The sequence below is a fragment of the Aegilops tauschii genome, chromosome 6 (assembly GCF_002575655.3).
Source record: "Aegilops tauschii subsp. strangulata cultivar AL8/78 chromosome 6, Aet v6.0, whole genome shotgun sequence".
In the NCBI taxonomy this organism is placed as follows: domain Eukaryota; kingdom Viridiplantae; phylum Streptophyta; class Magnoliopsida; order Poales; family Poaceae; genus Aegilops; species Aegilops tauschii.
Window position 1 is genome coordinate 35,048,857 of NC_053040.3, and position 19,532 is coordinate 35,068,388.

General features: G+C 52.2%; 1 protein-coding gene and 1 long non-coding RNA gene across 2 annotated transcripts; both read right to left on the bottom strand.

Annotated features, from left to right (window-relative positions):
* Positions 1-11,629: 11,629 nt before the first annotated feature.
* Positions 11,630-13,361, bottom strand: LOC120966118 (uncharacterized). The gene is made up of 2 exons (XR_005759209.3): positions 12,497-13,361; positions 11,630-12,387 (listed from the first exon to the last, which is right to left on the bottom strand). It is a non-coding gene; the product is annotated as an uncharacterized lncRNA (long non-coding RNA).
* A 931-nt stretch (positions 13,362-14,292) lies between these two features.
* Positions 14,293-18,881, bottom strand: LOC109781649 (uncharacterized). Its single transcript, XM_020340233.4, has 2 exons — positions 18,035-18,881; positions 14,293-15,267 (listed from the first exon to the last, which is right to left on the bottom strand). The coding sequence occupies exons 1-2, from the start codon at positions 18,530-18,532 to the stop codon at positions 14,395-14,397; spliced, it is 1,371 nt and encodes a 456-aa protein (XP_020195822.1). The 5' UTR covers positions 18,533-18,881; the 3' UTR covers positions 14,293-14,394.
* Positions 18,882-19,532: the final 651 nt, after the last annotated feature.

The window sequence follows — 19,532 nt, forward strand, 5'->3', positions numbered from 1 at the left end:
GTGCAAAAATGGGCCCACCACTGAGATTCTGCCCAAGGACCACCACAGGTTTCCTGGACCCAAGTTAGCCGTGAGCCAAAAGTACCAGTCGGGGGCAACATGATTTTCCACTGGTAGTTTTTTGAGGGGTAAACCAAACATTTTTCAGAATAATCCACACATAGTGGGATACATTTTGGTCATGGGGGTGAATAAGCCACGTGAGGCGACCGCTATCAGAGAATACAATTTTTTTTGCTAAGTTATGTGCTTCTATATTTGCTGCCCAACCTTCAAAGATGAAGTTACAAGTAATATTTCCAGCTCTCGGGTTGACATCTGAGATAATCTGTCCATAGCGGCCTCTGCTGTTACTCGCAATGTCCTAAATCACCTGCTTGGCATCACATACGATAATACATCTCTGAAGACCTAGGTATTATGCAAGAGAAATCCCCTCACGGCGTGCTATCACCTCCAGATTGTTGGGTCAGGTCTTTGATCGAAAGTGATGAACTGCCCATCATATAGAGTTAGGGAATGGAATAGAGTCAGCGAATGAAGCATATTCATTAACAACTCCACATATCAAAAATGAAAAAGAAAAGAAAGCATTGCCTTCTTTACTATATCTTTATTTATTGTACTCTTCCCGTGCAATCGCTGCCGCCAAGCCACGACGGTTTGAATTTGAGACTCCGGCATCAAGTAACGAGTGTCACCACGAGTTCCCCACTCCGCATAGTCCACAAGTATTTGGAGTCCACCATGTGTCTATGTGCTCTTATATCGTTTGTGGGTAGAGAGTGTTCTGAAAGGTGCCAGAGAAACATGCGAATCTTCGCTCGTACTTGGGTGTTCGAGAGCCGCTTCTAGGACCCAGCATCATTCTCGGTAGTAGATTATCATGCTGTGTTCTCCAGCCATGCTTCCCTTCGTTGTCTCGTGCTGATAAGAATTCTATACGCGGACCTGGCCAAAAAATCATGTTGTCTTCCTGACTCCAAGCCCAGAAGTCGAGTTCATTCTTGGTACACGGCGGGATGTTCATGATAGTTGGTATATCGATGGACAAAAAGACAACCTGAGTTAAAGACATGTAGTTGATGATATAGAACAACCTGCCTCTTTTGCACAGGAAATGAATCTGTTTCTCTTTTTTTTTTACTGCCTTGTGGCAAAAGAGATCTGGATTGTCATTGATGATATCTTTAACTTTACAATTCCTTGCAACATGTCGGATCTAGCTGCCTTGTGGTGTGCTGGTAACAAGGAAGCAATGGTTGCTATATCTTGTGTTCTAGTGATCTTGAGTCTATGGACGTTGCGCAATGATCTTTGTTTTCAGGCAGCATTTTGGACGAGCACCCAGGCCCTTTTGGGAAAGAGTGAGTACCAAGATGCATCGATGGAAGATTTTGTGTGTGGGCGATCAATCAGTGCTTCTACATAGACGTTTGCAGCTCTTGGATTGGCGAAGAGGAGAGCTTCTACGGATCGCCTGGTGAAGAAGAGAGGTGCAAGCGAGAAGGACATGCTTTTATGTAGAACTGTCTGTTGCACTGTTTCCTTCCTCCGTTTATTCCTCGTTAAATTTACCCCTAGCCTGCATGCTGTGTTGGGGCTGATAAAAATGTTAGTAGACTTCTGGCTCTGCTACTTTGGTCGTGGCCCGAGCGTTCTGAACAGTTTGTTTTGTTTTGTTGCCTCGTTTTAATAAAATGAGGTGGGGGCGACCCCTTTGGTTAAAAAACGTACATAAAATTGGAAAAATTACATCAAATCGTGCATAATCAGTGACCAACCTGATAAAGTTTCATAAATAATTGAATCGGTTTGATAGAAACTTGCCCTTTTAGTTTCAATTCAAATTTAGTGTTCAAAATTCAAGCTGCAAGCGGAAATTTTCAATAAATGTTCAGCTACAACTGACGTATAATTTGAGGAAAAAATGATGTTTAACATTAAATTCAATTTATTTACCGTGAAATTCCAATTGCTTACAAAATTTTGAAGATAATGCTTTTCTTTCCTCTCTCCCAAGGCTCCTACTAGTAGAAAGGTAGGTTTTTTGTTCTCACAGGGCTGTCGTGGGAGTAAGTCTGACAGTAAGAATAGGGGGTACGTAGGAGGAGGCAAGGCCCTAGCTACGGTGAGATTGTGCACGCGAGGTGTACGAGTTCAGGCCCTTCTCGGAGGAAGTAAAAGCCCTACGTCTCTATGCCCGGAGGCTTGGTCAACTGGATTATGCGTGAGAATTACAGGGGGTGCGAACCCTTAAGTCAGAGGAGGGGGTGGCTTATATTGAGTGCGCCAGGACCCCAGCCATCCCACGTTACACAGGGTTCAATGTACATTAAGACAGAGCGTTACTAGTAACGCTAGTTATAAAGAGCTATAAATGACCATTAAGACCATAGAGTGAACGCCTGACCGTTGCCATCCTGAGTGACTTTAGGTTTTCTGTACGCCGAGTGGTTTCTTGTATGGTCGAGTGACTTCATTCTGGTCGAATGGCTTTGGGATATCCGAGTGGGATAGAGAGTCGAGTGGATTGCACTCCAATGTGATTTCAGTCGGTAAATGATGTTGTTCTTTGAATGCCTTTGACTCCAGGGCAGTGTCCTTGGGAAGGGTGTCTAGGTCAGGCTCATTACCCTACCCTAGATACATGTCATCGTCATTAGCCCTCGAATGGATCAAGGTCCGAGTGAAGAAAGAGCTGAAGTTGATTTCGACTTGATTTTTATGCCTCTGAGGCATTTTCACCTGAGTTTTGGAATCATGCTGAAACCTCAACTTAATTTCAGTCGCCTTGATCTATTCAGAGGTCATCGAGTGAACTATATTGATAACACTCGAGTGTTGATATGGTACGAAATCTTCGGCGCGATTGGTTACGCCGCGGTTCCCAGATCCCACGGGATTCAAATTTTGGAGAAGCGCGCGGGACGGGGCGTGCCAGAGTAATCGGAGCGGATAGACAGGGGCGCCTCGATTCTCGCGCCGCCTTTTTCGCCACGTAATGGGTGTGCGACTGTTGTGGGATTTGACAGGATCGCTCGGGCCCGCAAGTCAGCCACTCTCGGAAGCAGGCTTATATAAAGCGTCGAAGCCGATGTGTTTGCACAGTGCGCCCTATTCCTCTTCTTCTTCCTCTGCTTCCCCACTGCGCCCTCCTCCACTCTTGCGCCGCCGCCCCGTCTGTGAGCAGTCCACCATGATGGTGAAGGACAAGACGGCGACCCTGGAGCGCGCGAAGAAGGCGACGGCGAAGGCGAAGGGCAAGAAGGCGAGTCGGGGGTCGTCGTCGAGGTCAGGATTGCCACCCGGTTGGATCCAGGGGGACTGGATCCGGTCCACGATCCAGCAAGAAGACCTGGAGGATCTGGTCGATGGGGGCTTGATTGCCCACAAGTCTTGGAGGCTGCCGGGGGACGAGATCGAGCCCCAGCCGCAGGAGGGTGAGTGTGTCCTCCTCGCAACTCATGTCGACCGCGGCTTCTCTCTGCCTCCTCATCCTTTTTTCCAGGGTTTCTTAAACTTCTTCGGTGCTCAACTTCATCATTTTTCTCCCAATACAATCACATATCTTGCTGCATTCATCTCCTTGTGTGAAAACTTCCTGGGTTGTCAGACTGCATTGGGGTCTGTTGAAGCAAAAAGTGATGGAAACATACGACTTAGGACTTGGAAAGATAAATGCCCTAGTCTACAATGGAGCAATAACAACTCATCTGTGGATGAGGTGGATGAGGTACATGTTGTAGCAAATGCAAGTGGAGCTGCAACATTGTCAAGATAGTACAGGCCATCACGCTCAGTTCCAGTCCCAAGTATTTTTCCTGACTTCAGGTCCTGAAATACACAGAACCGGGGCTCAAACAAAGCTCTGCAATTAAGTGACTTTGTGATTGAACTGACAGATAGAAAGCTCATAGGAAAATCGGGAACATGTAAGACAAGACTTAAAGGTAAGGAAGGTGTACAACTAATGGTTCCACATCCCATTATGGAAGACGAAGATCCATCAGCTATACGAACCTTATCCTTTCCTGAACGAGGTATGTATGATGAAAAATATTTTTGTGAACCCGTCATATGATTTGTGGCATCCGAATCAATTATCGAGGGCACAAGTAAATGGTTCTCACCTTCTGCACTCCGAGAGCTGGCAGCTTCACTAGATCCTTCAGCAGTAACAGCCATCAATTTTGCCTTGAACTCTTCTAGAGCCTGAGCAGCAATTGCAGGTAACTCTCCTGTGGATGATGCAAGATGAACTCGGTCTTGTTTCTTCTCGAAGCTGTTACCGCTGCCATTGAACGTTTATTTTTCTCTGCTGCCATCCTAGAGGATAACCAACCAACTCGAAACAATCCTTTTTCATATGGCCAGGTCTCTTACAATGATCACACACAACTTTGTTTCTCCGTTTATGGTCAAACTTAGTAGTATTTGCTTGACCACTTCTAAAACTCATAGAGGATAGTGTGTGAGTAAGTGCAGCACGATTTTATTTTATTTTGGAACATAGACGCTAGCAGCGTCCGGCTTTAACTTAATAAAGCCACCAGGCAGAATCCACACATAGAGTCTTACAAGCCAAATAAAGACAGTCAAACGAGCACATGGCTCAAGATATAGCTAAGTAGATCGCAGCCACAAGTTCGGTATCACAAATGCGAAACATCAAGGCCAAAGCTAGCAAAACGAGGAGGTTCATGGTGCAGCCATCATCCCATGCCGCGCCTTCACTATGGTTGTCTTGATCAGCTCCATAGTCTCTTTCATGCGCTCGATGTCACGCTTCTTCCCCAGTGGAGCCCAAACCTGAAGGAAAATATGGCATTTGAAGATAATATCAGCGGGGTGGGCCGGGAACTTGTGTTCAATCGTAATTTTGTTACGAACCGTCCAGAGGGACCAAAGTAGCGCCCCAACGCATCTCCAAACAATCCTAGCATTGGCCCCTCTTTGCGACGTTAAGATAGACAGCATGTCGTGGCTAGATTGTGGGTTCCAATTTTGATTGAAGGCGTCTCTCACCGCACTCCACGCAAATCTAGCGAGCACACAACCAAAGAACACGTGATTCGCGTTTTCCCCTAAACCGCAAGTGGTGCACGTGCCGTCCGCCGACCCATTTCGTTTGGCAACGTTGTCCGACGTAGGTAAGCGGTTGCGAAACATTTGCCATAAGAAGATCTTGATTTTGAGCGGAATGTCAGCCTTCCATGGCCCCCTAGCTATATCTAGCGTAGTACCCTCAGATAGCTTGTCATATAGGGACTTGACCGTAAATATGCGGTCAACTTCCACGAGATCGTGTCCGCCCCATTACTACGGGTCAGTCCTCCCAAGTCAGCCGACAAAGCGTCCCAGCTAGCGGCCTCCCAGGTCTCTAGATTCCTAATGAAAGAGATGGCTGGAGGTTGGACGCGCAAAGCATCGGCCACCATAATGTTAGTGTCCGTTGCCAATTGGTACAGTTCCGGATGAGATTGCCATAACGGCCCCTGACCCCACCAGTGGTCGAGCCAGAACCGTGTGGACTTGCCGTTGTTTACCCGGAACTGCGCACCTACTGAAAACGCCGGTCGAACCGCTTGGATCCCATTCCAAAAGGCCGAGCCGTTGATTTTAGCCTTGAACAAATTCCCCTCCGGGAAATATTTAGCTCGGAGGATGTCTGCCCAGAGCCCCGACTCGTTTTGGGCAAGACGCCACCACCACTTAGTTAGCAGGGCCACGTTCATGAGTTTAGAATTCGTAATACCTAGGCCCCCAAATTTTTTTGGCCTACACGCTGCTGCCCATTTCACTAAGTGGTACTTGCGCTTGGTCCCAGCTCCTTCCCAAAAGAACCGGGAACGAGGAGTATCGAGTCTTGTGTGAACCCCATCCGCCAGTAGGAACATCCCATAGTGAATATAGGGAGGGAAGATAAGCTCGAGTTGGTTAGGATGAGCCTCGCCGCCGAGGACATAAACCTACCCCTCCAAGGGCTCACTCTGTTAGCGACCTTCCCATACAGCGGTTCCCATTCCGCTATGGTAAGTTTCTTGGTCGATATCGGGAGGCCCAAGTATTTAATCGGAAAGCTCCCTAGCTTGCAATTAAGGAGATTCGCAACCCGCGAGCTAGCTAGATCATCCATCCCAATGGTGATCACTTCGCTCTTTAGAAAGTTGATCTTAAGCCCTGATAAGATCTCGAACGCAAGCAGAAGTAGCTTGGTGGTAGCTATGCTGTGGTCGTCGGGTTCGAATAAGAGCATCGTATCGTCTGCGCATTGCAAATGTGTGACCCCACCCGGAATCAGATGAGCTACGAGTCCTTTAATGTGTCCCGCTGCCCTTGCTTTATTAATCATGGCCGCCAGGGCATCCGCAACAAAGTTAAAGATGAGCGGGGAGCTTGGGTCTCCCTGACGGAGACCACGCTTGTTACGAAAGAACTTGCCCATTGTGCCGTTGATATTGACCGCCGTGTGCCCACTACACACGAGGTGCATGATGCGATGTACGAATCCTGCCTCAAAACCCTTTTTGAGGAGGACTTCTCGCACGAACTCCCAGTTAACGCGATCGTACGCTTTCTCGAAATCTAATTTGAGTAGCACTCCCTGTGCCTTGGTCCTTTTCAACTCGTGAACGATCTCTTGTAACGCAATTGGTCCCTCGAGGATGTTGCGGTGTTTGAGGAAACCCGTTTGACTAGAGCTAATCACTCGTTGAGCGACCGGAGCCAAGCGCGAGGCATACGCTTTCGCACAAATTTTGAACGGGACGTTGATCAAGGTAATGGGTCTAAAAAGCTTCATGTTATCCGCCCCTTTCACCTTAGGAATAAGGCTAATGGCTCCATAGTTCAACCGGGAGAGGTCCACCGTGCCTAAAGCGAAGCCGTTGACAATATCGTAAAACAAGTGCTTAAGGTAGGGCCAAAACTTCTTAAAGAACTCCACCGGCCAACCGTCCGGCCCAGGCGCCGTGCTCGTTTTCATGCCGTGTAAGGCCTGGTCTATTTCCTCAGGAAGGAAAGCAAGGGCTAACCTATCGTTCTCTTCCTGCGAGACACGCTCCGCGGTATCCCACAAATCACCGCGAAGGCGTAAAGGTTTTTCAACGGCCGTCCCCAAAAGGCCTATGAAAAACTCGTAGATATGAGCCACGATTTGGTCCTGCGCCAACAGGACACCTTGGTCTGATTGGAGACGTAGAATGGTGCATTTCCTTTTCCTCCCGTTTGCATAGGCATGGAAATATCCAGTGTTAGCGTCTCCTTTCGTGACCCATTTGACTCCGCCCCTGCGTCGCCAATATTCCTCTTCCGCGCGCAAAATCGCTGTTACTTGATTTTCTAATGCGTACCTATGCGCCCACTCGGCCTCCGAGAAGGGCCGGCGATCTGCCTCCAAATCTAACAACGAAATAGTCTCAACTATGCGCGCTCGCTCTTTCTTGGACTCACTACCATGATTAGCGCCCCATCCACGCAGGAAGGCACGCAGCTTGCCAGCAGCCGCGACCCAGCTCTCTGCTGGACCGCGTTGGGGCCCCAGATGAGCACAAATCGCGCCCCAACGCTCAACCACCATCTGGGCAAATCCCTCTGCTTCGAACCACGCCGTTTTGAAGTAGAACCTAGGGCTACGGTGGATGAGCTCCTCCCCTGAGGAAAATATGAGCGGAACGTGGTCTGATCCGATGCGCGTCTCCGCCACTAGGGAGCACATGGGGAACAGAACCTCCCATTCCGGTGTAAAAAAGACCCTATCCAACACGCTACGGACCGGCTGCAATTGCTTGTTAGTCCAGGTAAATCTGGCACCAGTCCGTGCTGCTTCCCGCAATGCTGCTGCCGCAATGGCATTATTGAATAAGGACACCCTCGTCCAGTCAATATTAGCATTATTCTTATCCGCCCCCGAGCGAATTAAGTTAAAGTCTCCCCCTACCACCACAGGGAGGTTGATTGCCCTTTTGGCCCCGACCAGGTTGGTTAGTTCTAGCAGGACCAGCTGGCGATCTGGAGTGATCGGCCAGCCCATAGACACAAACGACCACCCACGACAAACCAGAAACACAATGTTTAATAGTAGCAGATAAAAGGAAAACACCAACATCCCAATGCAGAACATCACATACATCCTTATTACAACCCAACAGAATGCCACCAGAATGACCGATAGAGGGAACCCAATGCCAATCAAAACGTTGAAGAGGATCATAAGCAAGCAATTCTCTGAAAGTAAAATCAGATTTAATCGTCTCTTGTAGCGCAACCACGTCAATATGTTCTTTGGCCATGTATTCTCTAAGCTGCGTGCGCCGACCACCGTGGCCACAACCACGGATGTTCCAGAACATGTAACGCATCTAAATCACCCTGTTACGTAGGCCACACCTCGAGAGGTCACCGCCTTCGCCACTCTCTTCCTAGCCGTCGCTCGGCCATTAGAAGGAAGGACACCAGCTTCCCTAGCTAGCGTCACCTCGTCGGGCACTCTCTCGTCACCAGCCTCTACTGGCACAATGGCTAACTCGTTGTTGCTAGCACAGCGCACGGCAGCGGCCGCCAGCGCAGCCTGCGCCTCTTCCCTAGCGTGCACAAGAGATAGAATTTCGGACTGCGACCCACGGGTCTCCACCCCGCAGTCATCTAGAATGCTCACCAGGTGCTCATCCGAGAAAGCATTAAGAATGCGAAAAGATGGCAAGGGGTTACCTGCGGCGTCCATGTTCTTGTCAGCGATGCGGAGTTTGGCGCTCTCCAAGGAAGAGAGATCGCCGAGCTTGGCCTTGGCCCGAACGCTAGGGGCGCGCTGCACCACCGGGATCGCCTTGGTGCGCCTGGCCTTGTTGTTAGTCCCCGTCGTCCCTAGCGCTGCGCCCAACTCACCACCAAGGTCAGAACTCTCCATCTCCGTCACCACCGTCGCCTGCTTGTTCGCCGGTTTCCTCCCCGCCGTTTTCTTAGGTTGCCTGCCCCCGCTGTTGGAACCCCGACGCGGAGCAGGCGTAAGGTCAGCAGGCTCGATCGCCATGCAACCAGAGTCCGCCCCCACGGCCACTGGAGAGGAAGAGGTCGGAAGAGAGGGAGAGGCAGCAGAGGAGACCCCGACCGCGCCAGTCAGAGTCGCCGCCACCTGGGACGGGCCAAGGTTGGACCCGTACTCGTTGAAGGAAAGCTCCAGCGACCTGGCTAGCGGGGGCCCGCTGACCGCGGTGTCCTGAGTCGCCACCCCCATGGCACCAATCTCAGCCGACAGCGCACCCAGCTTGTCCCAAGTTTCCGTGTCAATGGAAGTGTCCTGGATGCTGTCGTCTTGCTCCTCTCCCCTGTCTGGCATCTTGGTATCCTGGTTCTCCGCACCACGAGGGCCGCCCTCGCACCCTTGCGGCTCCTTGCCTGGTTCGGCCCTGCTGTGTTTTTCATTGCCCAGCGTCCGAGCGCCCGGATTCGCGTCCTTGTCAGGAGGGTTGGCAGGGCCCGCTCCCAGCACGGTCCGCTCACCACCCCTTTTGGGAAGGGTCTCGCGCTCCACCTTGATTTGGTATCCCTCGTGGTTGAACCACACCTCGACGACACCATTTAGCTTCTCCGGGGCTTTGCACGCAAGCTTCATCCGGACAGGCCCCAACCTGATCAGAGAAAGTTCATCGACCACAATTGGCCGGCCCAGCATCCGGAACCCTTCCCTGATGCGATCTTCACGCCTATGTTTCTTTGGGATGCCATGGAGCCACACCCAAGTCTCCGGCATCACCATGGGCTGGACCTCCTCGTGTAACATGTCGCGCACCCGCGCAGTGATGTCATTGATGGACAGAAACAACTTACCACTAGACTTCGCCATGTGTAACAGATCTGCAGAAGGAAAGACCACCACGAAGTCATCATCACCCACTTGAGTTACCTGCCAATCCCAGTCTCCTGTCACCATGTGCTTCAGTTCTTGTTTGAGAATCCGAAGGTTCAGCTTCCCCGGCTCCGCAAATAGGATGGCCGCGTTCTTGATGCGAGCATCGATGGGGGCTTCGGTCTCGTCCGCGTCCTCGAACTCTAGGCAGAAAAATCCTTCCCCAGATATGGCGCTTCCCATGATTTGAAGGTGAAGCTGCCGGCCCCTCGTCGGACAGTGAGCGGACGCGTGCCCTTCTTCCTTGCAGAGCACACAAAGGGGCAAGAACTTGCACTGGGATTGGAAGTGGCCGGGGCGCCCGCACTTGAAGCACTCCACGTCCGGAGCCACCTCCACTGGGATGGGTTCCTCCGCCGTACCCTTTGGTGCAGAGGGCAGCGCCACTGCCAGTGGGGCTGCACGCGGCTTCTTGGCCATAGGGTCCCCGTGGCCCCCACCACCGCTGGGGAGCGGCTCATGCTTCCTCTCAAGCTCTCGACGCCGCTGCTGAACCTTCTTTTTCTTCTTGCGCTCCTGCTGCTGGATCCACCACGGGGGAGGAGGACCCCAATCCCCCTCGCGCCCGCCCTGGTCGCGGGATCCGCCTCGCTCTTCTCTGGCCTCGCGGCCACCCGAACGCTCGCGCATCACACGCTTCGCCTTGTCACGCAGTTCCCGCTCCCTACGCCGTTCCGCCTCCGGATCTGACACCTCCATCGGCCGCTTGTCCGCACGCCTATCTCCCATCACCACCGTCGCGAAAGACTGGAGAAGGGGGGAGGAGGGGGGCAGATCTGGATCGTGCGGGCGGAGTGAGCAAGGCGCCGCACCTCACGAGTGGTGGCTGGAAACCCTAAACGGGGATCCAGGCAGCCCCTCCTCACCCACTTATATCCAGTGAGCGGGCCAGTGCCGGGCCGCGACGCGTTGGGCCGTTGGGTTACTTGAGGCCGCGGGTCCGAGGTCGTCTCCGGTCCTAGACCCACTGGAGGGTCGGAAAACGCCCCAGCCTGTCCCCTCAGCCCAGGCCCAGAACCCTCTTCCAGCCCCACGCCCGACCCCAGCCCAGGAGGGGCGCCCACCAACGGCCCATCCGGCCCAACCCTAGGGCCTGGTGCCGAGCGCATCGACACCGGACCGCACGGCGCCCCCGCCGCCGCCACCGCAAGGGGCGCCGGCAGGCACGGCCAGTCCTCCCTGGACAGCTCCGTCTGCGTCGCCGTCAGGCTCGCCGCCGCCTTGGCTCGAATACACGTCGCCGCCCCCGACGAGCCGCCAGCACCCGAGCCCGAGCCGAACTCCCGCGACGGCAGCCAGATGCGTGAAGCCATGGATCTGGAGCCACGGCCGCCCGGCGCGAAGCGTCTCCCACGCCCCGAGCGCGAAGCAACACCGCTCTGCTTCGCAGCCAAAGCCACGAAATCTCCAATCGACGGCCCTGCCGGCGCCGCGCACAGGCCCCGCTCCGGATCCAGCTCCCCGCCTTCGTCCTCCGCCGCCAGCGCCCAGAAGCGATTGTGGCGACCGTCGTCCCCCACTACAGGTGAGCCGGCACGGCCCTCCCCGCCGCTCACCTGTAGTACGCTCGCGTTGCGTCGGACCACGGACCAGCCCGCCGTCTCCGCCACGGCTGGCTGCCACGCCGCAGCCGGCGCGTCGCCCAAGCTGTCGCCCATCGCCTGACCCCACAAATGAAAGACTTGGGATTGTCAGTGCAGCACGATTATCACCATGCATCTGTGGCATTGCTTCCTGATTAGCCAAACGAGTCTCTTCTTCAAGAGTACTGGCAATAGTTTCATCCAAGGTAGGCCAGTCATATCATCTGAGAGTGAAGTTTGAACTCATGATTCAAACCTTCCAGGAAAACCTGCACCAACAATGGTTCGGACCATTCTCTGAGGAGAGTCAAATCTCTAGGATCATGTGGCTTGAATGATCTAAAAACTCTAGATCCCTGTAAAGTTTCTACAATTCCCCTGCATACTCTGTAACTGATTTCTGGTCTTGTCTAAAGTGCCACATCTCATGTAGTATTCTGCTAACCTGCATTTTGTTTGATTTACCAGAAAATTGTTTTTCAATACTTGTCCAGACTTCAGCAGCAGTTTGAAAACTTTCAACTTGTTCCCGAACAGTTTTTTCCATTGAGCCCAACAGCCAAACCATGACTCGCTTCTGATTCTGCTCCCATTGTTCCTGCATTACCTCTCATGGATTTTTCTCATCTTCATTTAGGTACTTATGCAGACCATGCGCTTCCAGAATTAACGATGCATTGCGAGCCCAAGTAAAATAGTCACCCGGACCAGTTAATTTTACTGGATTTGGTTCGAGGACAGACTTCTGAATTTCAGTCGAGCTACTAGACTTAACCTGTGCTTGCTCCATCAGCTGAGCAAGCATTCGCTGCATACTTTCACATAATTTCTCAACACTTGAATCCGCACCCTTGTCCTTGTCTTTGTCTCCCATGGTCGCTAACTCGCAAGAGAACTCTACGGCAACAGACCACAAACAAGACTCACAGGTCACAAGTTTGTATCAGCCAAACTCACCACTACCAAATCAGAAAAGAGAACTGAATCACAAAGGACTCAAACTGACCGGAATCTCAGCAACTTAAAGTGAGACCAGCACCGCACCGTATTCGTCGTTCTTCTCTGCCGAACCCTCGATCTTGCTTGGCTCCACCAAATCGCAAAGGATCTGAGCGAAGACGAGCTCCAGCCGCCACACGTCGGCAACACCTCAACGATGCGGCGTTACGGCAGAGCGAGAGACGCACTAGGATCGTCTTGCTCCGATGCCATGTTGTAAATCAGAGAAATATTCAACAAATCTGGATTAGAAGATGGTAGAAGGAAGAACTAGAATGGGGAAAAATCTGGAGCGCCTTATCCAGCCTCCTCTTTCTCTGTATTCTATATAGATATGGTCTTTTACATCTTAGCCCCCCAACTGTTACATATACACACATTTACACAACTCAACACAGACTCCTTGCATAGCAGAGCACAATATGGGTTCCAATATTCAATTAGAACTACCTGAAGTTTTTAGGGCATTGATGTTGATACTTAAAAATAATGTAATGCCTGAATTTAATTTGTAGGACAATGGCTGGTGATGACTTATATTTCAGTTCCTAGACCCCAAAACAGTAGATACACTATTCTGAATTTGGGGAACATCAGCTGTTGTTTATTATTATTATCCTTTAGCAGCTAATTTCAAATTGAAACCGAGATTGTTACCTGCTCATAAGCTGCGGGTACTAATTGTGGCATCTCTATATCCGTTTGAGGAGCAAAGATGGATTTGAACTTGGAATTAATTGAGTAGGGAACTATGTATGTGTCAATTATACACATCTGATTAACCATGCGTTTACTTAATCATCTCCGGGCCCTACTTTAAATATCAGAATCCTTGTGTTTCACTTGAGCCGAATATGTCTTCTATCGATTGGTGGAGTTGTAGTTTCGGCGTAATAACAGTATGTTTTGAAGTTATTCGCAGAGATCATTGCTTTCACTTAATGTTAGAAGCTCGGAAAGCTGGCATTTTTCCACTCAAAGCCCGGTGTGGCTAGAAAGTTAAGCCATGAAGAAATTTTGAGTTCTCTAGAAAGAACCGCCCATAAAATTGGTCTGGTCACGAAAACACAACCAAACCGTTGTAGAAAACATTTATGTTTTAGTAACAGATCGTCACAAGTTACAAATATGAGGTTTTCTCATAGCGCTTGGGAGGATGAGGGTGCGCCATCACGGCAACCCCTCCAAAGAGGTAGCAGCACCCAGGTGTTGCTGTCACTGGTAGTGACAGAGCTTGGGCCAAACCATAGGAGGGGCAAATGGGTTGGGGGTGACTTAAAACAGGCTTGGGCCAGATTTGACTAATTTCCTGACCATTTTTATTGAGGATTGACATGCGGAAATATCATGGGCTAGCGGGAGTGATGGCCCATGTTGGTCACCACTAAGCTCCGCTGCTGGACACAGGCCGAACTCCTCAACCCCAAAGAGGTTGGCCAGACACCAGAAGGAAAATGACAAATTCAGCGAGTGAATAGAACCTCTGTTTTTTTGCGGCGGGAGTGAATAGAACCTTATTTGCACCAAAACTCAAAATGGTACCTTCTGTTCATGGTTGAATTTGTCTTTTCGTTGTTGATGTGTAAATGTAATCATAACTGGGATTTTCACATTCTTTTAAAAGTATTATCTTCAATCAACGGAAAAATTAAAGAGTTCTGTTTTTTTCACGAACTTTTGGTGTGCTTCCATGGCACACCTCGAGTTAGCTTCGATTGAATTATTATTTTTTCGCGTCAAATGAAACTATTTACATGCAAAATGGCCGCGAAATTCCTGCCGTTACAAATTACAGACAAGGACTTTCGAGCGATTCTATATCTTGTGCATTCGTTGCCGGTCGCTAATGAATTTCTGATTTTCTGTAGATTTTGTACAAATATTCGCCAAGTAGAAGAAAGAAGTCTAAGGCTGTTCGATTAGCTGTTGTTTACTGTCTCTGTCTGCGGAGGAATGAGAAGAGGAGGAGGCGGAGCGGCTCGCCGGCGCGAGCCCGAGGCGGCAGATCTCGTCGGAGCTCGGCGCGTCCCAGTGTTCGGTCCGCGCCCTGAGCGCCTCCATCTCCGCCTTGCACTCCTCGAGCCTCATCCCGGCGACCCTCCGCCGCTCCGCGGCCGCCTCCCGGCCGGCGGCCTTGTCAAACACCTCCTCCCACCCGTGCTCCCACGGCCCGCTCGCGTCGCACAGCTCCAGCGTCCCGTTCCGCCACTCCGTCCAGCTCCACGCGCGGTCCAGCCGCGCCACCGCGCACTCCTCCTCCTCCTCCTCGTCCCCGGGGCCGCAGGCCACGGGGCGGCGGCACGGCCGGCACTTGGCGCCGCTGAGCGGGCCGGGGCTCCCGATGGACGCCACGGGCACGCCGAACCCGGCCGGCGGGAAGTCGTACCGGCGGTCGCTGAGCACGCAGAAGGGCATCCGCCGCTCCCGCGGCTTCACCCCGGCCACCTCCAGCTGCGCCTTGAACGACGCCTCCGAGTTGAGGTCCCTGTACCCGGCCGCGTCGAGGCGGGGCAGCATGGAGACGCGGGACAGGGCCGCCGCCGATGCCTGCCGGCGCCCGGCGCCGAGCCGGTCGTTGAGGCCGCCGAACGAGGAGCCCTCCGGGACGACGTAGACGGCGTCGGAGCGCGGGAGGGCGTCGGCGGCGGCCAGCGGCGCCGTCCAGTAGCCGTCGACGCGGGTGCGCAGGACCCAGGCGTACGTGAAGTTGCCTCGGGACTCGCGCTCCCGGATGAGGTCCAGGCAGCCCTCCACCAGGGCGAAGTACTGGAGCAGGCCCTGCATGCATGCATACACATGATAAAACTAATCAGGTTGCAGGTTAACCATAGTGGATTAAGAGAGCCCACAGCTTGGCTGTCATGCATGTGCTGCTGCTGCTGCTGCAAGATTAGTGTATTATTAATCGTCTGTGTCGCTGTAGCGCAATCAGTGTAGTGATTCGTGAAGAGCACTCCATGTGTGGCGCATATGCCTTGCTTAAGCATTGACATGACAGTGGAACATTGACTGACACGGCACGCTAACCCATGTGTGTTATGCGTAACCCACTAGCTTAGGCTAAGCAGCCGTAAGGTAAGATGCCAGTTTGGCTCTTGACGATACTACAGTGGAGTACGAGTAGGAATGCATGTTCGTTCTGCAAGAAATATGTTGATTAATTTGGTCAGGGATAACCATGATCGATCACTAATTAATCTTTCGGTGATCAGTCGGTCTTACATGCATGTTCGGCAGATGGGCAGCCGGATTAAGTAGTGCCACTCGCCTATTTGCTGCTTTTTCTAATCTTTTCTTTTTTTTTGGTGCCTTTTCTAATCTGATGTCTGGAGTGCCTGGGCACACAAAGTGCATTTTGTCTGCAAATGTTTGCCTTTTTTGCACAAGGCGTTTGCAATCAGGCTGCTAGTTGTTGTTTTGCTCTTGCCTTCAAATAAAATACTTCTACTCAATCAATGACACTATCCAACAAGGGAGGCCTTTTTTATATATAAAAAAAGGAGTGTAGAAAGGAGGCCTTTTGAATTTTGAGGATACACGCATGCATGGAAAAGAAGCGAGGCGTGCAACATGAAAAGATGGATGAGATGTGAAGAGGAGCCCGTACACATATCAACTTACTTTTGTTTTGTGATGAAGGTAGGTAGTAGGCTTTTTTGGACCGAAAGCGCCGTGGATATACATCATCGGTGTGCATTACGCTAGTAATATATTTCCTCGGAATTAAGCCATTGTTGGACTTGGGAGCGCGGTCGAGGTGGATCGGAGTCCGCCCGCCCGTGACATGCATGCACGTTGGTGTTGAGCACGCCCACGTCGTACTCCCGACCCGAGGATGATCGTGCAGGTAAATGCGTACGTGCTGCGGGCATGCTGGCCACGACCGACCGAATCGATCGATTTGTGCCTCTGCTACCATGCAAGTGCAGTACTAGGTTGCTCATTTTGTTAAAAAAAATCATGCGTACGTACTACACCTAGTACTACTACAGTACTACTGTAAGTACTAGCTGTAGCTGGGTCGTTTTCTGACAAGTCGTCGCCGTCTGTATATTTATATATGCATATGCATACGTGTCGTTTCGCCAAGGTAAAAAATAACATGTACATACACAACTGCTGATGGAATTGACTTTGACTCGGCGGCGTGGGACGCGCGGTGAACCACACAAAACGCGGCGGGTCGCGCGCCGTCGTGCTACGTGACAGGTCACACACAATGTTACTCCTAGTTAACAAACCAAACGCGGCACCGTCCTGACCCATTGGCCCGTGAGTGGCTGCCACTTGGATGAGCCTGGCAGCTACGTGTTTGGTGCGGGCGCGTTGACGCTGCTCCATCCGTCCAAACTATCCATCCATCGACCGATCGGCCTCTACCAATTGGTCGCATGCGTCGACGGCAAACAAGTATCCCAAAACCACACCCTTCCAGCTGAGTTGAGAATATGTCACGGTCGGCTTTGAAAAGCAGACAGTGAAACCGAAAATGAAACGGGCGCGGCGCTGTCATCGCAACCGAACCAAATCGACCTCTCTTTTCCTTGCCGCCGGGCAGCATCTTATCGGTTCCGATTGACGCTTCCTTCTTACGTGCTACGTACCACACAGAATTTCTGTATGGCTGCCGCTGCCGCCTGGCGCATCCATCGCGAAAGCCCCTTTTCCTAGAATATTATGTGAATTTTTGAAAGATTAATCAATATGAGTCTTGTTGGGCCATGGCGTCAGTTTTTCCGGCGGGTGGGCGGGCAGGAGGACAAGGCCGGCGGGGCCCCGCGACCTTTTTAGGTCCGACCCGACCCACCGGGTTTCAGTTACGACGTGAACGCGCGCGCGGACGCCTGCTGGTTTCCATATTTTAAGCAGGGAAGTTAGATGGGATCACGGGACGGGGACGTACGGTAATCTCCTCTCTCTCTCTCTCTCTCTCTTCCATCTGAAGCAATCTATTCCTACATTTATATCAGATCAGAGGGATCGTGTCAGGTTTGGCAGTTGCCATTTTCCTATGATAGTACTGCTAGGAAGAGTCGAGACGTTGAAACCGCGCTTGGACCGAAAAGGAGACTTTTGAAACTCAACCGGATTATTATTATTCTCAGAGAGACAGAGAGAGAAGGAAGTAACCGTCTCAATTACGATTCCCACCCGAATTAGGCAGCAGTTACTAGTCTGGTTAATCGTCTCCGTCCCACCGATCGCACGCGGGCATGATCATCGAGAGTTCGAGATCGATCCTCTCGTCGTTTTAAATATGTTTATCGGACCGATCGATCCAATCTGGCGCGCGGCCAAAACCCAGGCGATAATTTATTCTGGTGGTAGTTTTTTCCTCTGTTTTTTGATTGAAAGGGAAGTAACTACTGGGGAGATTCTCTGGTTAGATAGATGCAATGCGCGGCAATCAAATCAATCAACGAAAACAGTTTGCAGGAAGGCGAAGCAAGCGAGCGAGAGCGATTGATCAGGAATAGTTTTGAGGTTGAAGAGCATGGAAGCAAGCAGTGAAAGAAGCCAGGTATAGAATCGTTGTGGTACGGACCTGGATGCCGTTGGGGGAGTTGGCGGCGGTGAGCACGCGGGCGCGGTCGGGGGTCTCCTCCACGGGCTCCGGCCGGAACACCCGCACGGCCGCCAGCTTCGTCTCCTTGCCGACGGCGCGCGCGAGGAGGGACAACTTGTAGGCGTCGGCGTCGAGCGGGCTGTGCAGGAACACGTCGACCGCGCGGCCGTCGAGCGCCGGCGCGCCCAGGACGTGCCGCGCGATGGACGGGCCCGTCAGCTCGAACCGCCGCGCCCCGCCCACCAGGCACACCGCCACGCGCCCTCGGCCATGCGCCGGGGAGCGACGGTGATGGGACGCCGCCGGGGGCGCGCGCGGCGGGAAGCGCAGCGCGGGGAGGCGGAGCGCGGAGGGGAAGGAGAGCGCGGCGGCGAGGAAGAGCAGCAGCGGGGCCAGCACGAAGACGAGGCGCCGGCGCTGGGCCGCGCGCGGCGAGGACGGGTGGGGGTGGTACTCGGCCATGCCTGCCGGCTTCATGGCTGGCGAGAAGGAGCTCGAGCGGCTGCCGTACGTGCCGACGGAGCTAGAAGATCATGGCGAGGCGCGGTGGGCGGGAGGGTGGTGGTGGTGGGTGGCGCGGGGCAAAGGCGTGCGTGCGTACTGCCGGTGCTGGTGCGTTGGTGGAGGGTCTCTCGTCTCGGCTGGTCGCGAGATCGGAAGCCGCGCGCGGGCGGGGGCGGGGGCGGGAGGATGGCCGATGGCGTGAGCGAACTCCTTTGGTCGATGGAGCGAGGGGTCGTGGGTCACGGCGGTTTGGTGCTTGGCTTCGGTGCCGCTCGTACTACATATTGGCCCTCTCCAGGCCGGACTCACGCGCAACTTCCTCTCCTACCACGTTTCTTTTTCAAATACTCCTACTACAATTTGCTTTGCTTTTTTTTAACAAGGTACAAACGCAAACGCTCATATAAACGCGCATACACTCACCCCTGTAAACGCACGCATGCACACCCTCCGAGAGACTAAGCCGGCATATATTTTACAAAGTCACTGTAGGCGCCTCATAGACTACGGAAACGTCTCCTCGCACTGAACACGCATCTCCGAAAATGCTAAAATAAATCCAGGTTAAATGCGAGCACCAAGACTTGAATCCTGTTGGGCTGGCGATACCACACTCCTTCTAACCATCCATCCACATATCTTTACTTTAATAACGGGTGTCAGTCACCTGAAAAATAATAGCACTAGTCAATTTTTCTGGCCGCTAGATTGAAATCCAACGGATGACCTCCATCTTCTTATTTCCCTTACCTTCATGTTCCTCCTCCTATGCCCCCACCCACAAACCGCCTGCGGCCTGCGGCGTTTTGGTCTCTGACTTTGGAGGTTGGAGCTACACCTCCTCTTCTCTCCCCTGAACTCGGTTAGCGTGTTTACACCCCCCCCCCCCCCCCCCCCAACACACACACACGGCAAATGTGGTTACCGAGAAAAGAATACCAAAAATTCTAGATTAAAATGCTCTATTAAACTA